General features: G+C 44.9%; 1 protein-coding gene across 4 annotated transcripts in view; it reads right to left on the reverse strand.

Annotated features, from left to right (window-relative positions):
- The window catches only part of SLC4A4 (solute carrier family 4 member 4), a 212,662-nt gene that overhangs the window by 18,725 nt on the left and 180,899 nt on the right, over window positions 1-13,038 (reverse strand). For all 4 annotated transcript variants that reach the window (XM_070756887.1, XM_070756889.1, XM_070756888.1 and 1 more), the window contains exons 19-20: window positions 12,080-12,258; window positions 8,765-8,837 (exon numbers count right to left, since the gene is read on the reverse strand). In XM_070756887.1, the coding sequence (XP_070612988.1) occupies window positions 8,765-8,837; window positions 12,080-12,258 (252 nt within the window). The remainder of the gene's footprint in view (window positions 1-8,764; window positions 8,838-12,079; window positions 12,259-13,038) is intronic.

A 13,038-nucleotide genomic window follows, 5' to 3' on the forward strand; every position in this document is an offset into this window, starting at 1 on the left:
ACTGATGGCAGAAAAAGACCATCTAGTCTGCCCTTATACTATTTCCTGTATTTTATCTTACAATGGATATATGTTTATCCCAGGCATGTTTAAATTCAGTTACTGTGGATTTACCAACCACATCTGCTAGAAGTTTGTTCCAAGGATCTACTACTCTTTCAGTAAAATAATATTTTCTCATGTTGCTTTTGATCTTTCCCCCAACTAACTTCAGATTGTGTCCCCTTGTTCTTGTGTTTACTTTCCTATTAAAAACACTTCCCTCCTGGACCTTATTTAACCCTTTAACATATTTAAATGTTTCGATCATGTCCCCCCTTTTCCTTCTGTCCTCCAGACTATACAGACTGAGATCATTAAGTCTTTCCTGATACGTTTTATGCTTAAGACCTTCCACCATTCTTGTAGCCCGTCTTTGGACCCGTTCAATTTTGTCAATATCTTTTTGTAGGTGAGGTCTCCAGAACTGAACACATTATTTCAAATGTGGTCTCACCAGCGCTCTATATAACGGGATCACAATCTCCCTCTTCCTGCTTGTTATACCTCTAGCTATGCAGCCAAGCATCCTACTTGCTTTTCCTACTGCTCGATCACACTGCTCACCCATTTTTAGACTGTTAGAAATCACTACCCCTAAATCCTTCTCTTCTGAAGTTTTTGCTAAATGGAAAAGCCAGATTCACTCAACATCCGTGTTACTAACTTAAAACTGAAATGATTCACTTAACAACGGTGACAAAAAAGGTCACAAAATGGGGGAAATTTGCTTAATAACTGTTTTGCACTGGGCTCAATTGTGGTCGCAAGTCGAGGACCACCTCTACACATTGCGGACTTCCAGATGAGTCGGGACGGCGACTCCCAGAATTCCCTCTGGCTGAGAGCAACCCACAGCATCTGGTGAGGACTAGGCTCATGCGAGAAAATTTAAAAGCAAAATATGAGGTGGGGCACAGCTGGCTGCACACCCAATTGGCTGCAATTGTCAAAGGTTGCAATTATCCTGGGGGGGGGGGAATTATTTATTTTATTTTTATTTATTTTATTTATTTATTGGATTTATATGCCACCCCTCTCCGAAGACTCGGGGCAGCTAACAGCAATCATAAAACAGTGTACAATAATAATCCAATACTAAAAACGAATGAAAGACTCCTTAATATGAAAAACCAAACATACATACAAACATACCATGCATAAAATTGTAAAGGCCTAGGGGGAAAAGGAATCTTAATTCCCCCATGCCTGGCAGCACAGGTGGGTTTTAAGTAGCTTACGAAAGGCAAGGAGGGTGGGGGCAATCCTAATCTCTGGGGGGAGTTGGTTCCAGAGGACCGGGGCCGCCACAGAGAAGGCTCTTCCCCTGGGTCCCGCCAAGCGGCATTGTTTAGTTGACGGGACCCGGAGAAGACCCACTCTGTGGGACCTGACTGGTCGCTGGGATTCGTGCCGCAGAAAGCGGTCCCTGAGATAATCTGGTCTGGTGCCATGAAGGGCTTTATAGGTCATAACCAACACTTTGAATTGTGACCGGAAACTGATCGGCGACCAATGCAGACTGCGGAGTGTTGGTGTAACATGGGCATATCTTGGGAAGCTCATGATTGCTCTCGCAGCTGCATTCTGCACGATCTGAAGTTTCCGAACACTTTTCAAAGGTAGCCCCATGTAGAGAGCAATACAGTAGTCAAGCCTCAAGGTGATGAGGGCATGAGTGACTGTGAGCAGTGACTCCAGGTCCAGATAGGGTCGCAACTGGTGCACAGGCGAACCTGGGCAAACGCCCCCCTCGCCACAGCTGAAAGATGTTTCTCTAATGTGAGCTGTGGATCGAGGAGGACGCCCAAGTTGCAAACCCTTTCTGAGGGGGTCAATGATTCCCCCCCCAGGGTGATGGATGGACAGATGGAATTGTCCTTGGGAGGCAAGACCCACAGCCAATGATATTTAGGATTGTTTCCAACACGTGCTTGCAATCAATAAATCAACTTTGCCATTTCTGACGCATCTCTGCCCAGCACTGTTTGGACTGGCACGGTTTTTTTTTCTAGTCCTATCCGGAAAAAGGTAATGATTGAACCGATGACCTTTGCGTACAAAGCAAGTACTGTATTTCTGCTTTAAATGTTTGGCAGCAGCAAAGGTTCGAACGGGGGCAAGCGGTAAAATAGAAAACCAGATAACCAGGTAAAACAAAACCAGAAAGAGAAACGAAGGCTTTATAACACCGAAAGCCAAAATCAGCAGGAACATAACAATCAGGAAACAGAGTCTAATTCGACCTTCTGGATAACAGCTAAAAGGAAAACAAGGTGATTTTTCTTTCCAGTTAATTTACAAGTGAATCACCTTGTAACCACTTTGCACTTGGTTCCTCCTTTAAGGAGAGAGGAGATAAGGGATGAACCCACTACTGCAATGCTCTCTACGTGGGGCTACCTTTGAAGAACGTTCAGAGACTACAAACACTGCAAAATGCAATTGTGCCAGTTCTCGTGGGTCTTCCAAGATCTGCCCACATCTTGCCATCGCTGCACAAGCTGCATTGGTGGCCGATTGGTCTCCGAACGCAATTCAAAGTGTTGGTTATGACCTACATGGCTCATATTACCTACAGGAGTGTAGGTCCCACAGAGTTGGCCTTCTCCGGGTCCTGTCGACCAAACAATGTCGTTTGGCGGGCCCCAGGGGAAGAGCCTTCTCTGTGGCGGCCCCGGCCCTCTGGAATCAACTCCCCCCAGAGATTAGAACGGCCCCCACCCTCCTTGTCTTTCGCAAATTACTTAAGACCCACCAATATCGCCAGGCATGGGGGAACTAAGACATCCTCCCCCAGGCTTTTATATTTTATGTTTGGTATGTATGTGCTGTATGGTTTTAATTGCTGGGGTTTTATATATGTTTTTTAATATTGGATTTGTTTTACTGCTATATTGTTTTATTATTGTTGTGAGCCGCCCCGAGTCTTCGGAGAGGGGCGGCATACAAGTCCAATAAATAATAATAATAATAATTATTATTATTATTATTATTATTATTATTATTATTATTATTATTATTATTATTATTATGTATCTCAGTGACTCACAAACTTGCAACCAGGCGATTGTCACTTGATATCTGTCTTGATTATAGGCGCAAGCCAAATAATTCTGGGTTTAGTTGTCTTGAGGATGGGTATTGTTTTTCAAAAATTCAAGTCATCCAACTATATATCGAACTCTTAAAAATCCTTCCCTATGTAAAGCAGGACCAAACTTTTCACCATACGGTGATGAATCAGAAAGATGATGAATTTAATGAATCCTTAGTACAGTTCACTGAGTTCACCCCCCACCCTGATTCATTAAATTATGTGCGTCGATTTACTCATTTATACAAATAAAGGTTGGCAACTCATACAAAACCCCATCTGTCATCTAAATTATTCACCTGTCAGGTGTAAAAGTTGAGGTTTGCACATAAAGGTCCAATTGAACAGATTTATACGCATGGTTGTGCACAAGGATCTTCTCAACTAATGGTTAGCAATTGCTTGGCCTTACATAAGGCTCAACAGAATTCAATAGATTGGACTTGCGGCTATACAGTGGTACCTCTACCTAAGAATATTTCCCTTTATTTGTCCTCACTTTCTTACCTATGAGCTTTAGGGAGGGCCCCCTTGTCCTAGTATTGTGTGATAGAGAAAATAATTTTTCTCTATCCACCTTTTCTATCCCATGCATGATTTTATACACTTCGATCAAGTCACTTCTTTCAAGGCTGAAGAGACCAAGATGTCTCTTGCCTTCTGTTCTGTCTGGGTCACTCCAGAAGCCAATACCAATCCAAAAAGAGAAGCCAGACACACTGGTAAAAGGCAAAGGCAGTTTTATACAATTCAAGAAAAACACAGGTAACAGAAAATGTCCTTACAAACAGGAAAATGCTGTATCTTCAGATATATCCACGAAGGCCAAAAGTCCATGCAGCAATACAGAATTCTTGCTGCAAAGCCAAGGCTGTAGATAGCAGACCTACACCTCCCACGGATCTTCCAAAGCTCCTGGGCCACAAGCCAGGAACAGAGACACCGAGAAACAAGACAGGATAACACCACTTCAAACTGATAACACTCCACATGGCTTCAAGGGCTTGCCTGTCTTTTAAACCCTGCTGATGAGGACCACACCCAAACCCAGCTGTTTCTAATTCAATGGTGATAATATTTCTTTAACTGCTCCTTTCGTTGCTCTGAACGTCTCTGTCTCATGTCAATGACAGCTTGTGCATCATCACCTAATGACTCCAAGCTACTGGCTGGGGAGAGCCCCCCACCCGGGGCTCTCATGCTGTTCTCCTTCATCCCATTCCTGATTTTCCTCTCCCCCGTCCGACTGTTCAACCCCCTCCTCTGCGCTGTCATCCTCCTCCGGGCATGGAGCCAGCAGAGACACAGCCGGTCCCTGAGCAGCCTCTGGCTGAACCACAACACCTTCCATTGAGGAGACCTGTATACTGCACGACTCAAAAAGAGGGCAGGGAAAATATTGGCTGACCCCTCACATCCTGGACACAAATTGTTTCAACTCCTACCCTCAAAACGTCGCTACACCAAGACAACTAGACCCAAGAACAGTTTTTTTCTGAACGCCATCACTCTACTAAACAAATAATTCCCTCAACGCTGTCAGACTTTCTACTAAATCTGCACTTCTATTCTACTAGTTTTTCTCATCATTCCTATCACCCATTTCCTCCCATGTTGACTGTATGACTGTAACTTGTTGCTTGTATCCTAAGATTTTTATTAATATTGCTTCTTCATTGCTTATTTGACCCCTATGACAATCATGAAGTGTTGTACCACATGATTCTTGACAAATGTATATTTTCTTTTATGTACGCTGAGAGCATCTGCAACAAGACAAATTCCTTGTGTGTCCAATCACACTTGGCCAATAAAATTCTATTCTATTCTATTCTATGTTGCAACCTGGTTTCATAAGGGAGGTGCTCCATTTCCTTGATCATTCTTGTTGCCCTTTTTTGCACCTTTTCCAGGATTCTTGATTTCACTGAGGGCCGCATCAGGGTTGTGTTTGACCTCGTGGGGTGGGGGGCAGGATGGGTGTGGCCAGCTCGATGTCACTCATGCCTGGGGGGCCGATGATGGCTCGAGTGCTCTGCCAGCAAAAACGGGCTCCCGAGCTCCGTTTTCGGTTGCAATGGCCTCCTGCAACCCTAGGCAGCCCCGACGAGCTCTGTTTTTGCCAGCAGAGGCACCGCAGTCCTTCACTGTTTCCAGGTCATCCCATGGGTCAGATTTAAGCACCCCATGGGCTGCATCCACCCCTCAGGACCTTGGGTTTGACACCCCTGATCTACGGAAATCACTTCAATGCAGAATTGTTCCCAGCTATTTCTGTACTTAATGTAGACACTTCTGCACAACAGTAATTATACAATCCTCTAACCGGTCTGTTAATAAACAACGAAGGAGCTGTTGAAACACCAGAGAGGGAAAGAATGGGTTCTTTTTTTTAAAAGTAACAACGAAATAAGCAGAATCTCTGGCTTTTCATTCCCAGCAGGGAGAAGAAAACAGCACAGACATTAAGATGATGGATCTCTTTGTTTACAGCTGCAACACATCCCTTGGCGTTTCCTTTGATCCACTGCAGTTCTGAAGACAGCTCCATACACCGAGTTCAAGATTCAAGAGACTCTTCTCCCTCTACAAATCATGCAGACCAGAACTGCCATGGCTACTCTACGAATGACAGTCCTGCTAAGCAATTACTTTCAACGATGGGGCACAGCTCCACCCCAGGAAACACCGCCATGCAACCAAATGTTAACGTTTTACAATGTGAAGGATCTGCAAGCGCGTGCCCAAATCCCCTATTGGGACTGGGAAGTTGGCAGCAATTGTTCAGAATTTTGGAGAAAGTGTGTAGGAGAATGCTGCGGGATGGCGCAGCAGGTAGAATGCTGTACTGCAGGCCACTGAAGCTGACTGTAGATCTGAAGGTCAGCAGTTCAAATCTCATGACTGGCTCAAGGTTGACTCAGCCTTCCATCCTTCCGAGGTGGGTCAAATGAGGACCCGGATTGTGGGGGCAATAGGCTGGCTCTGTTAAACAGTGCTATTGCTAACATGTTGTAAGCCGCCCTGAGTCTAAGGAGAAGGGCGGCATAAAAATCGAATAAATAAATTGAATAAATAAATAAGAGGCAGAAACTGGGAGTGGAGTCAAGAGAGGAATTAGCCGAGAATTGTTATGTTCCCAAAAGTAACCCAACTTTTAGTATGTTTTGTTGAGTGGATGGTGATGAATGTTTTTTAAACTATATTGGGGCTTTTTAAGGTTTGGGGGGTATTTTTAGTTTTTAGACGTATTTGCTTTGTTCTTTGTTGTGAGCAGCCTTGAGTCCTCGGAGAGGGGCGGCATAATAATCCAATCAATCAATCAATCAACCAATCATCAATCAATCAATAAACAAATAAAAATAAACAAATAAACAAATAAACAAATAAACAAATAAACAAATAAACAAATTAACAAATTAACAAATTAACAAACAAACAAACAAACAAACAAATAAATAAATATCACTGCAGAATTCCCATAGTGTTATGATTTACCTTCGGATGCTTGTCAGCTAACTCACATTGATGTCCTGGGCAGAGATGGGCCACTACCGGAATGGTCAGGTGCTACGCTCTGGCAGCAATTTTTGGGATGCGCATCCCCATGTGCCTGCCTGAGATTTGGCTCCTGCACATGCGCAGCAAGCGAAATGTCACATGGAGATGCATGCATGAGCGATATTTTAGCCATTTTTGCTGATTTTTTTGCTTCTGCGCATGCAATTTTTTTTCTTCTGCGCATGCATTTCGGTGATTTTTGTCAAGAAACCAGAAGACATGTGACCACTGTGCAACGGAAACTGGAAGCTCAGCTTCTGGGAGTGCATATGCACACTGGGAATACTCTTACGGTTTCCGGTGCTACCCCCGCCGCGCTCCCGTTTCGGCCCTCAAAGTATCGCCAACACTTTTCGATATAATGGGGAAAACATTTTCTCCAAATGCCAAAGCAAAATTTCCACACGTTCTGTGATTCATCTCATAGAAACATAGAAGACTGACAGCAGAAAAAGACCTCATGGTCCATCTAGTCTGCCCTTATACTATTTCCTGTATTCTATCTTACAATGGATATATGTTTATCCCAGGCATGTTTAAATTCAGTTACTGTGGATTTACCAACCACGTCTGCTGGAAGTTTGTTCCAAGGATCTACTACTCTTTCAGTGAAATAATATTTTCTCACGTTGCTTCTGATCTTTCCCCCAACTAACTTCAGATTGTGTCCCTCTGTTCTTGTGTTCACTTTCCTATTAAAAACATTTCCCTCCTGGACCTTATTTAACCCTTTAACATATTTAAATGTTTTGATCATGTCCCCCCCTTTCCCTTCTGTCCTCCAGACTACAGTGATCCCCCGCTCGTTGCGAGGGTTCCGTTCCAGGACCCCCCGCAACGAGCGGGTTTTCGCGAAGTAGCGCTGCGGAAGTAAAAACACCATCTGCGCATGTGCAGATGGTGTTTTTAACTTCCGCAGCGCTAGCGAGGAGCCGAAGATTGGGGGCGGCGCGGCTGTTTTAAAACGTCGCCGCCGGCATGGGGGGCTTCCTAGCAGCCCCCCAAACCCGGGTTGGGAGTCCGGGGGGTGCTGGCAAGCCCCCCATGCCGGCGGCGACGTTTTAAAACAGCCGCGCCGCCCCCAATCTTCGGCTCCTCGCTAGCGGGCAGGCAGGCGGCGGACAAGCCATTCACTGGCGCTCGCTCTCGCCGCTTTCGAGCTGAGTCCTGAAGCGAATTCGCTTCAGGACTCAGCTCGAAAGCGGCGAGAGCTAGCGCCAGCGAACGGCTTGTCCGCGCTCGCTCTCGCCGCTTTCGAGCTGAGTCCTGAAGCGAATTCGCTTCAGGACTCAGCTCGAAAGCGGCGAGAGCTAGCGCCAGCGAACGGCTTGTCCGCGCTCACTCTCGCCGCTTTCGAGCTGAGTCCTGAAGCGAATTCGCTTCAGGACTCAGCTCGAAAGCGGCGAGAATGAACGGCGTGGGCGGGCGAAGGGCGGGCGGCAGCGAGGAGTTTGCGTGGGCGGTGGGGAAACTCCTTGCTGATGCCCGCTGCTCGCCCTCCCGCCAGCAAGAGGGGGAAGACCCAGGGAAGCCGCCCAGCAGTTGATCTGCCGGGCGCCATCTACGCATGCGTGCCCATAGAAAAAAGGGCACGCATGCGCAGATGGTGTTTTGACTTCCGGGTTGAAAAATCGCAAATTACCCTGTTCGCAATGGTCGGGGACGCAATAACCGGGGGATCACTGTATACAGATGGAGTTCATGAAGTCTTTCCTGATACGTTTTATGCTCAAGACCTTCCACCATTCTTGTAGCCCGTCTTTGGACCCGTTCAATTTTGTCAATATCTTTTTGTAGGTGAGGTCTCCAGAACTGAGTACAGTATTCCAGATGTGGTCTCACCAGCGCTCTATATAAGGGGATCACAATCTCCGTTGGGTATATATTTCTCTGTTCTTAAAATCATAGCAACAATGTTTTGATATACCTCTTAATGGTTTCATTTTAGTCCTTTTAATATTTAATATCTCTCTTTTTTTTTGAAATTCCTGGCTAAGTGCTTGTTGTTTCAGAATCCTATGAAGGATGGGGAAGGAGATAAGCAAATGAAAAAAGATATATATTTACCTTCAAGATGGGGGCCATGAACACGGAAATGCCTGTCAGAATGAATACCATACATCCAGTCACTCTCTGCTCCCTGAAATCAAACCCAGGAATAACATAACCAATTCTTATTTGAAGGACATTTTGCTAAACAAATTGTTGAAAGTTGAGGACTTCCTGCATACATGACATGAGCTTTATGTTATCTCCCAAGGTTTAAGGAAGGAAATATATATATATATATTTGTCACTATCATCTGCCATCGATAGAAAGACTTTGTTAAGTACAAGCAACCAGAACTATTTGTGAATAATCTCAAGCAGAAACTTTATTGCTGGTCGCCTATGTTGCAAGAAGATTGACTGCATTTTCTTAGGAAACCTTTATGGATAGTGATGGGCGAACCCAACGGTGTTTATTTTTACGTGAAAGGACCGCCCTTTGCTTGCAGCGCCACTGCAGCATCCTTTTTCGTAAAAATAACAATGTTTATTTTTACGTGAAGACCTCGCTTTGAAGGAGCTGGGGAATCCCTCCCACGAAGAGATTCCGGGGGCAGAGCTTTGACGTCACTGGCAGGTTGCTAAGGACGCCAAGGTGATCACTTCCTGGATTCCACAGAATCCAGGAAGTGATCACTTTGGCGTCCTTAGCAACCTGCCGGAGACGTCAAAGCTCCTAACACCGAACACAACCCTGAACTTTGCCCGAAGTTTCAAAAAATTTCGGGTTCGGGTTCGGCATACCGAACACCGCAAAATTCGGTACGGACCCAAATTGTGCGGGTTTGGTTCGCCTATCGCTATTTATGGACCAGGTCTGTGCTGTTTTCTCCAGTGCAAAGACTCTAAGCTTGGTCCCATCTTAACACCTCCCTCAAAACTAGCTGGAGATTCCACCACATTCTGCGATTTATGGCATGCTACAGTAAGTCAATAATCTACTCTACCATGAAACCACCAAGAACACTCCCACCAATACTGACAGGTCAACCGGCTAGTATATGAAAATAAGAGCATGCCTTTCTAACACTGATGATGTTACCTAGTTTGGTAATAAAACGTCGTGCAGGCAAACTCCCCAGCTCATAGAGGACCAAGGACCCCACAGCCCTTCCCCTCCTCTCTGTAAACATCTCTTCCTTCTAACACTGATGATGTTGCCTAGATTGGTAATGGAACGTCTTGGAAGAAAACCCTCAAGTTTGGAAAGCACTAAGGACCCCACGGTTCTTTTCCTCCTCCTCCTCCTCCTCCTCCTCCTCCTCCTCTTCCTCTCTACAAACATCACTTCCTTCTAGCATTGTTTTTTCCAAATTTTTGTTTATTTTTTTTCTCCACCTTCTCGTGTACAGATTCAACATGTTTATACCTTCCACTGTTACATATGTCTTACAGAGTTCATAATTATACATTTTATCCATCATTCATATTTCATTTTTAAGAATGAATTATAAACAATGCCTGGCCCTTTAACTATTCTATCTTCCACCACCCCTTTCTCTTCCACCCTTTCCTCCTCCTTTCCCTTCACTCCTCCTAAACCTCTCTCTCCCTCTTTCATTTTTGCTCTCTCTTTATCTCTCTCTCTCATAACACTCCTCCACTCCCTTTCTAGCATTGTTGATGTTACCTAGTTTGGTAATAAAATGTCTTGCAAGAAAAAAAACCCAGCTCAGAAAGCACTAGGACCCTACAGTCCTTCTCCTCCTCTTCTCCACAAACATCACTTCCTCCAAACACTGATGATGTTACTTAGTTTGATAATAAAACGTCTCACAACACATCCCACCAGCTCAGAGAGCACCAATGGCCCTAGAGTCCGTCCCCTCCTCCTCCTCCCCTTCTCTATAAACATCACTTCCTTCTAACACTGATGATGTGGCCTAGTTTGGTAATGAAACGTTCTGCAAGAAAAACCCCCAAGCTCATAGTGCAACTCTATGTTATCTATGTCTAAGACCCATAGCTTTAAGCCAGGGATTGCGAACCTATGGCATGCGTGCCACAGGTGGCACATGGAGTCGTTGCCCTAGCTCAGCTCCAGTGTGCATGTGCCCCATGGTCAGCTGATTTTTTGGCTCACACGGAGGCTCTGGGAGAGAATTGTTCGCTTCTGGAGGGCCTCTAAGAAGATGGGGGAGGGTGTTTTGGCCCTCCCCAGGTGCCAGGGAAGCCTCTGGAGCAGTGGTTCTCAACCTTTCTAATGCCGCGACCCCTTAATACCGTTCCTCATGTTGTGGTGACCCCCAACCATAAGTCTAGCGCCAATCTTCCCAACAGAGCTTCAAGCTGATTGGCAGGAAGGTCACTGTCAACGCCTGATTGGTCGGATTGTAAAAATATGTTCCAAGGCGCCAGAATAGAAGTTTAGCTCCTAACACCATGGGAACTTTGTCTTTTCCTGTTAAAAACGGTCGTTTGACCCCCAAAGGGGTGCCGATCCCCAGATTGAAAACCACTGCTCTGGAGCCTTGGGAGGGTGAAAATCAGGCCTACCGGGCCTACCAAAAGTTGAGAAATGGGCCGTTTCCAGCCTCCAGAAGGTCTCTGGAGAGGTGGGAGAGGACATTTTGGCCTTCTGCAGGCATTGAAATATGGTATGGGCACGCACATATATGTGATAGCATGCACACACGTGCTTTCGGCACCCAAGGAAAAAATGATTCACCATCACTGCTCTAAGCTATACAGTGGTACCTGTACGTACGAACGCCTCTGCTTAAGAACTTTTCTAAATAAGAACTGGGTGTTCAAGATTTTTTTGCCTCTTCTTAAGAACTATTTTCTACTTAAGAACCCAAGCACAGAAAAATTTCCCAGGAAATTTGGGAGCGGCATGAAGGCCCGGCCAGTTTCCCCCTGAGTTTCTCTCTCTGGCGCAGTGCATGGGAGGCAGCCTCGCGCTGGGTGTATGGGAGGCGCGTGCTCCTCCTCGCCGCCTCAGAGTCCCTCTTTTTTTTTTAAGAAAGTTTTAGATTTTTTTGATTCCCCTCCCCTCACCTTCTTCCTTCGCTCAGTGTCTGTCCTCCTCCTCTTCTTCCTCCTCCTCCTCCCACCCAAATTCCGAGCTTTTATTTCTTCCCTAATGAGTTTGCACGCATTATTTGCTTTTACATTGATTCCCATGGGAAAAATTGCTTCTACTTACAAACGTTTCTACTTAAGAACCTGGTCACGGAAGGAACTAAGTTCGTAAATAGAGGTACCACTGTATTTGCTTCAAGAGTTCAGGGAATAATACAGCCTGTCGTTTCTGGCCCGTGAATAATGCCACACTAGGCAGCTTCCTTGAGTACCTAGCATTCAATCTCTTTTGCCACCAGATCAACATACCTAACTCCCAGAAACTTGGGTTGCTCGCCAGGTGCCGAGGTCTCCGTTTCCATCTTCAAGCTGTCGATGTGAGCGATGGAGATGACAGTAGCAGCAACGTACCAGGGCAGGCCCATGAAGGAACAGATGATCATTAGCACAGCCACCCAGAACAGATCCAGGTGATATCCAGCACCTTTCTGCACAGGTAGAAGGGAGAAAAAGGAAGGTTAATTTTCAGTGTGAAGTCTTTGCTGTGAGGATTGCAACGCTGGAGCTGAGATGCTGGCTTTGAACAATATTCTAAACTAGGATAAAATATGATTAGGCACTGTATTTTTCAGAGTTTAAAACGCACCTATTCCCCCCCTAAAAGAGGCTAAACATTTGGGTGCTACATTACTTCTGAAAGCTATATTGATTACTATCACTTGCAGGTGAATTCTGAATTTCATTTAATCTGCTTCTACAGATTACTGTTGTTATTATTATTACCTCTGCATACTCTGAATGTAGCTTCTTTGAAACTTTTTTTCTAGTTTTCCAGCCCTAACAAGGTGGTAACGATCTTCCCAGCTTTTACCTTGCAGGCTCTTTCATTGTTACTCTCTCTGAAGAATATTTCTTTTCCAGCCCTAAGTCTTTGCAGACTTTTTTTCATTGCTACTTGATCTGAATACTTTTTTTCCAGCCAGAACAAGGTCTAATGATCTTTCTTTGCAGGCTCTTTCATTCTTACTCTCTCTGAAGAATATTTATTCTAGCCCTAAGTCTTTGCAGACTTTTTTTCATTGCTACTTGATTTGAATAAGTTTTTTCCAGCCAGAACAATGTTTCCTTGCAAGCTCTTTCATTCTTACTCTCTCTGAAGAATGTTTTTCCAGCCCTAAGTTTTTACAGGCTTTTTTTTCATTGCTACTTGCTTTGAATATGTTTTTTCCCAGCCCTAGCAAAGTGCTAACAATCTTTCCAGCTTTTTT

The sequence above is a fragment of the Erythrolamprus reginae genome, chromosome 7, assembly GCF_031021105.1.
Source record: "Erythrolamprus reginae isolate rEryReg1 chromosome 7, rEryReg1.hap1, whole genome shotgun sequence".
In the NCBI taxonomy this organism is placed as follows: Eukaryota; Metazoa; Chordata; class Lepidosauria; order Squamata; family Dipsadidae; genus Erythrolamprus; species Erythrolamprus reginae.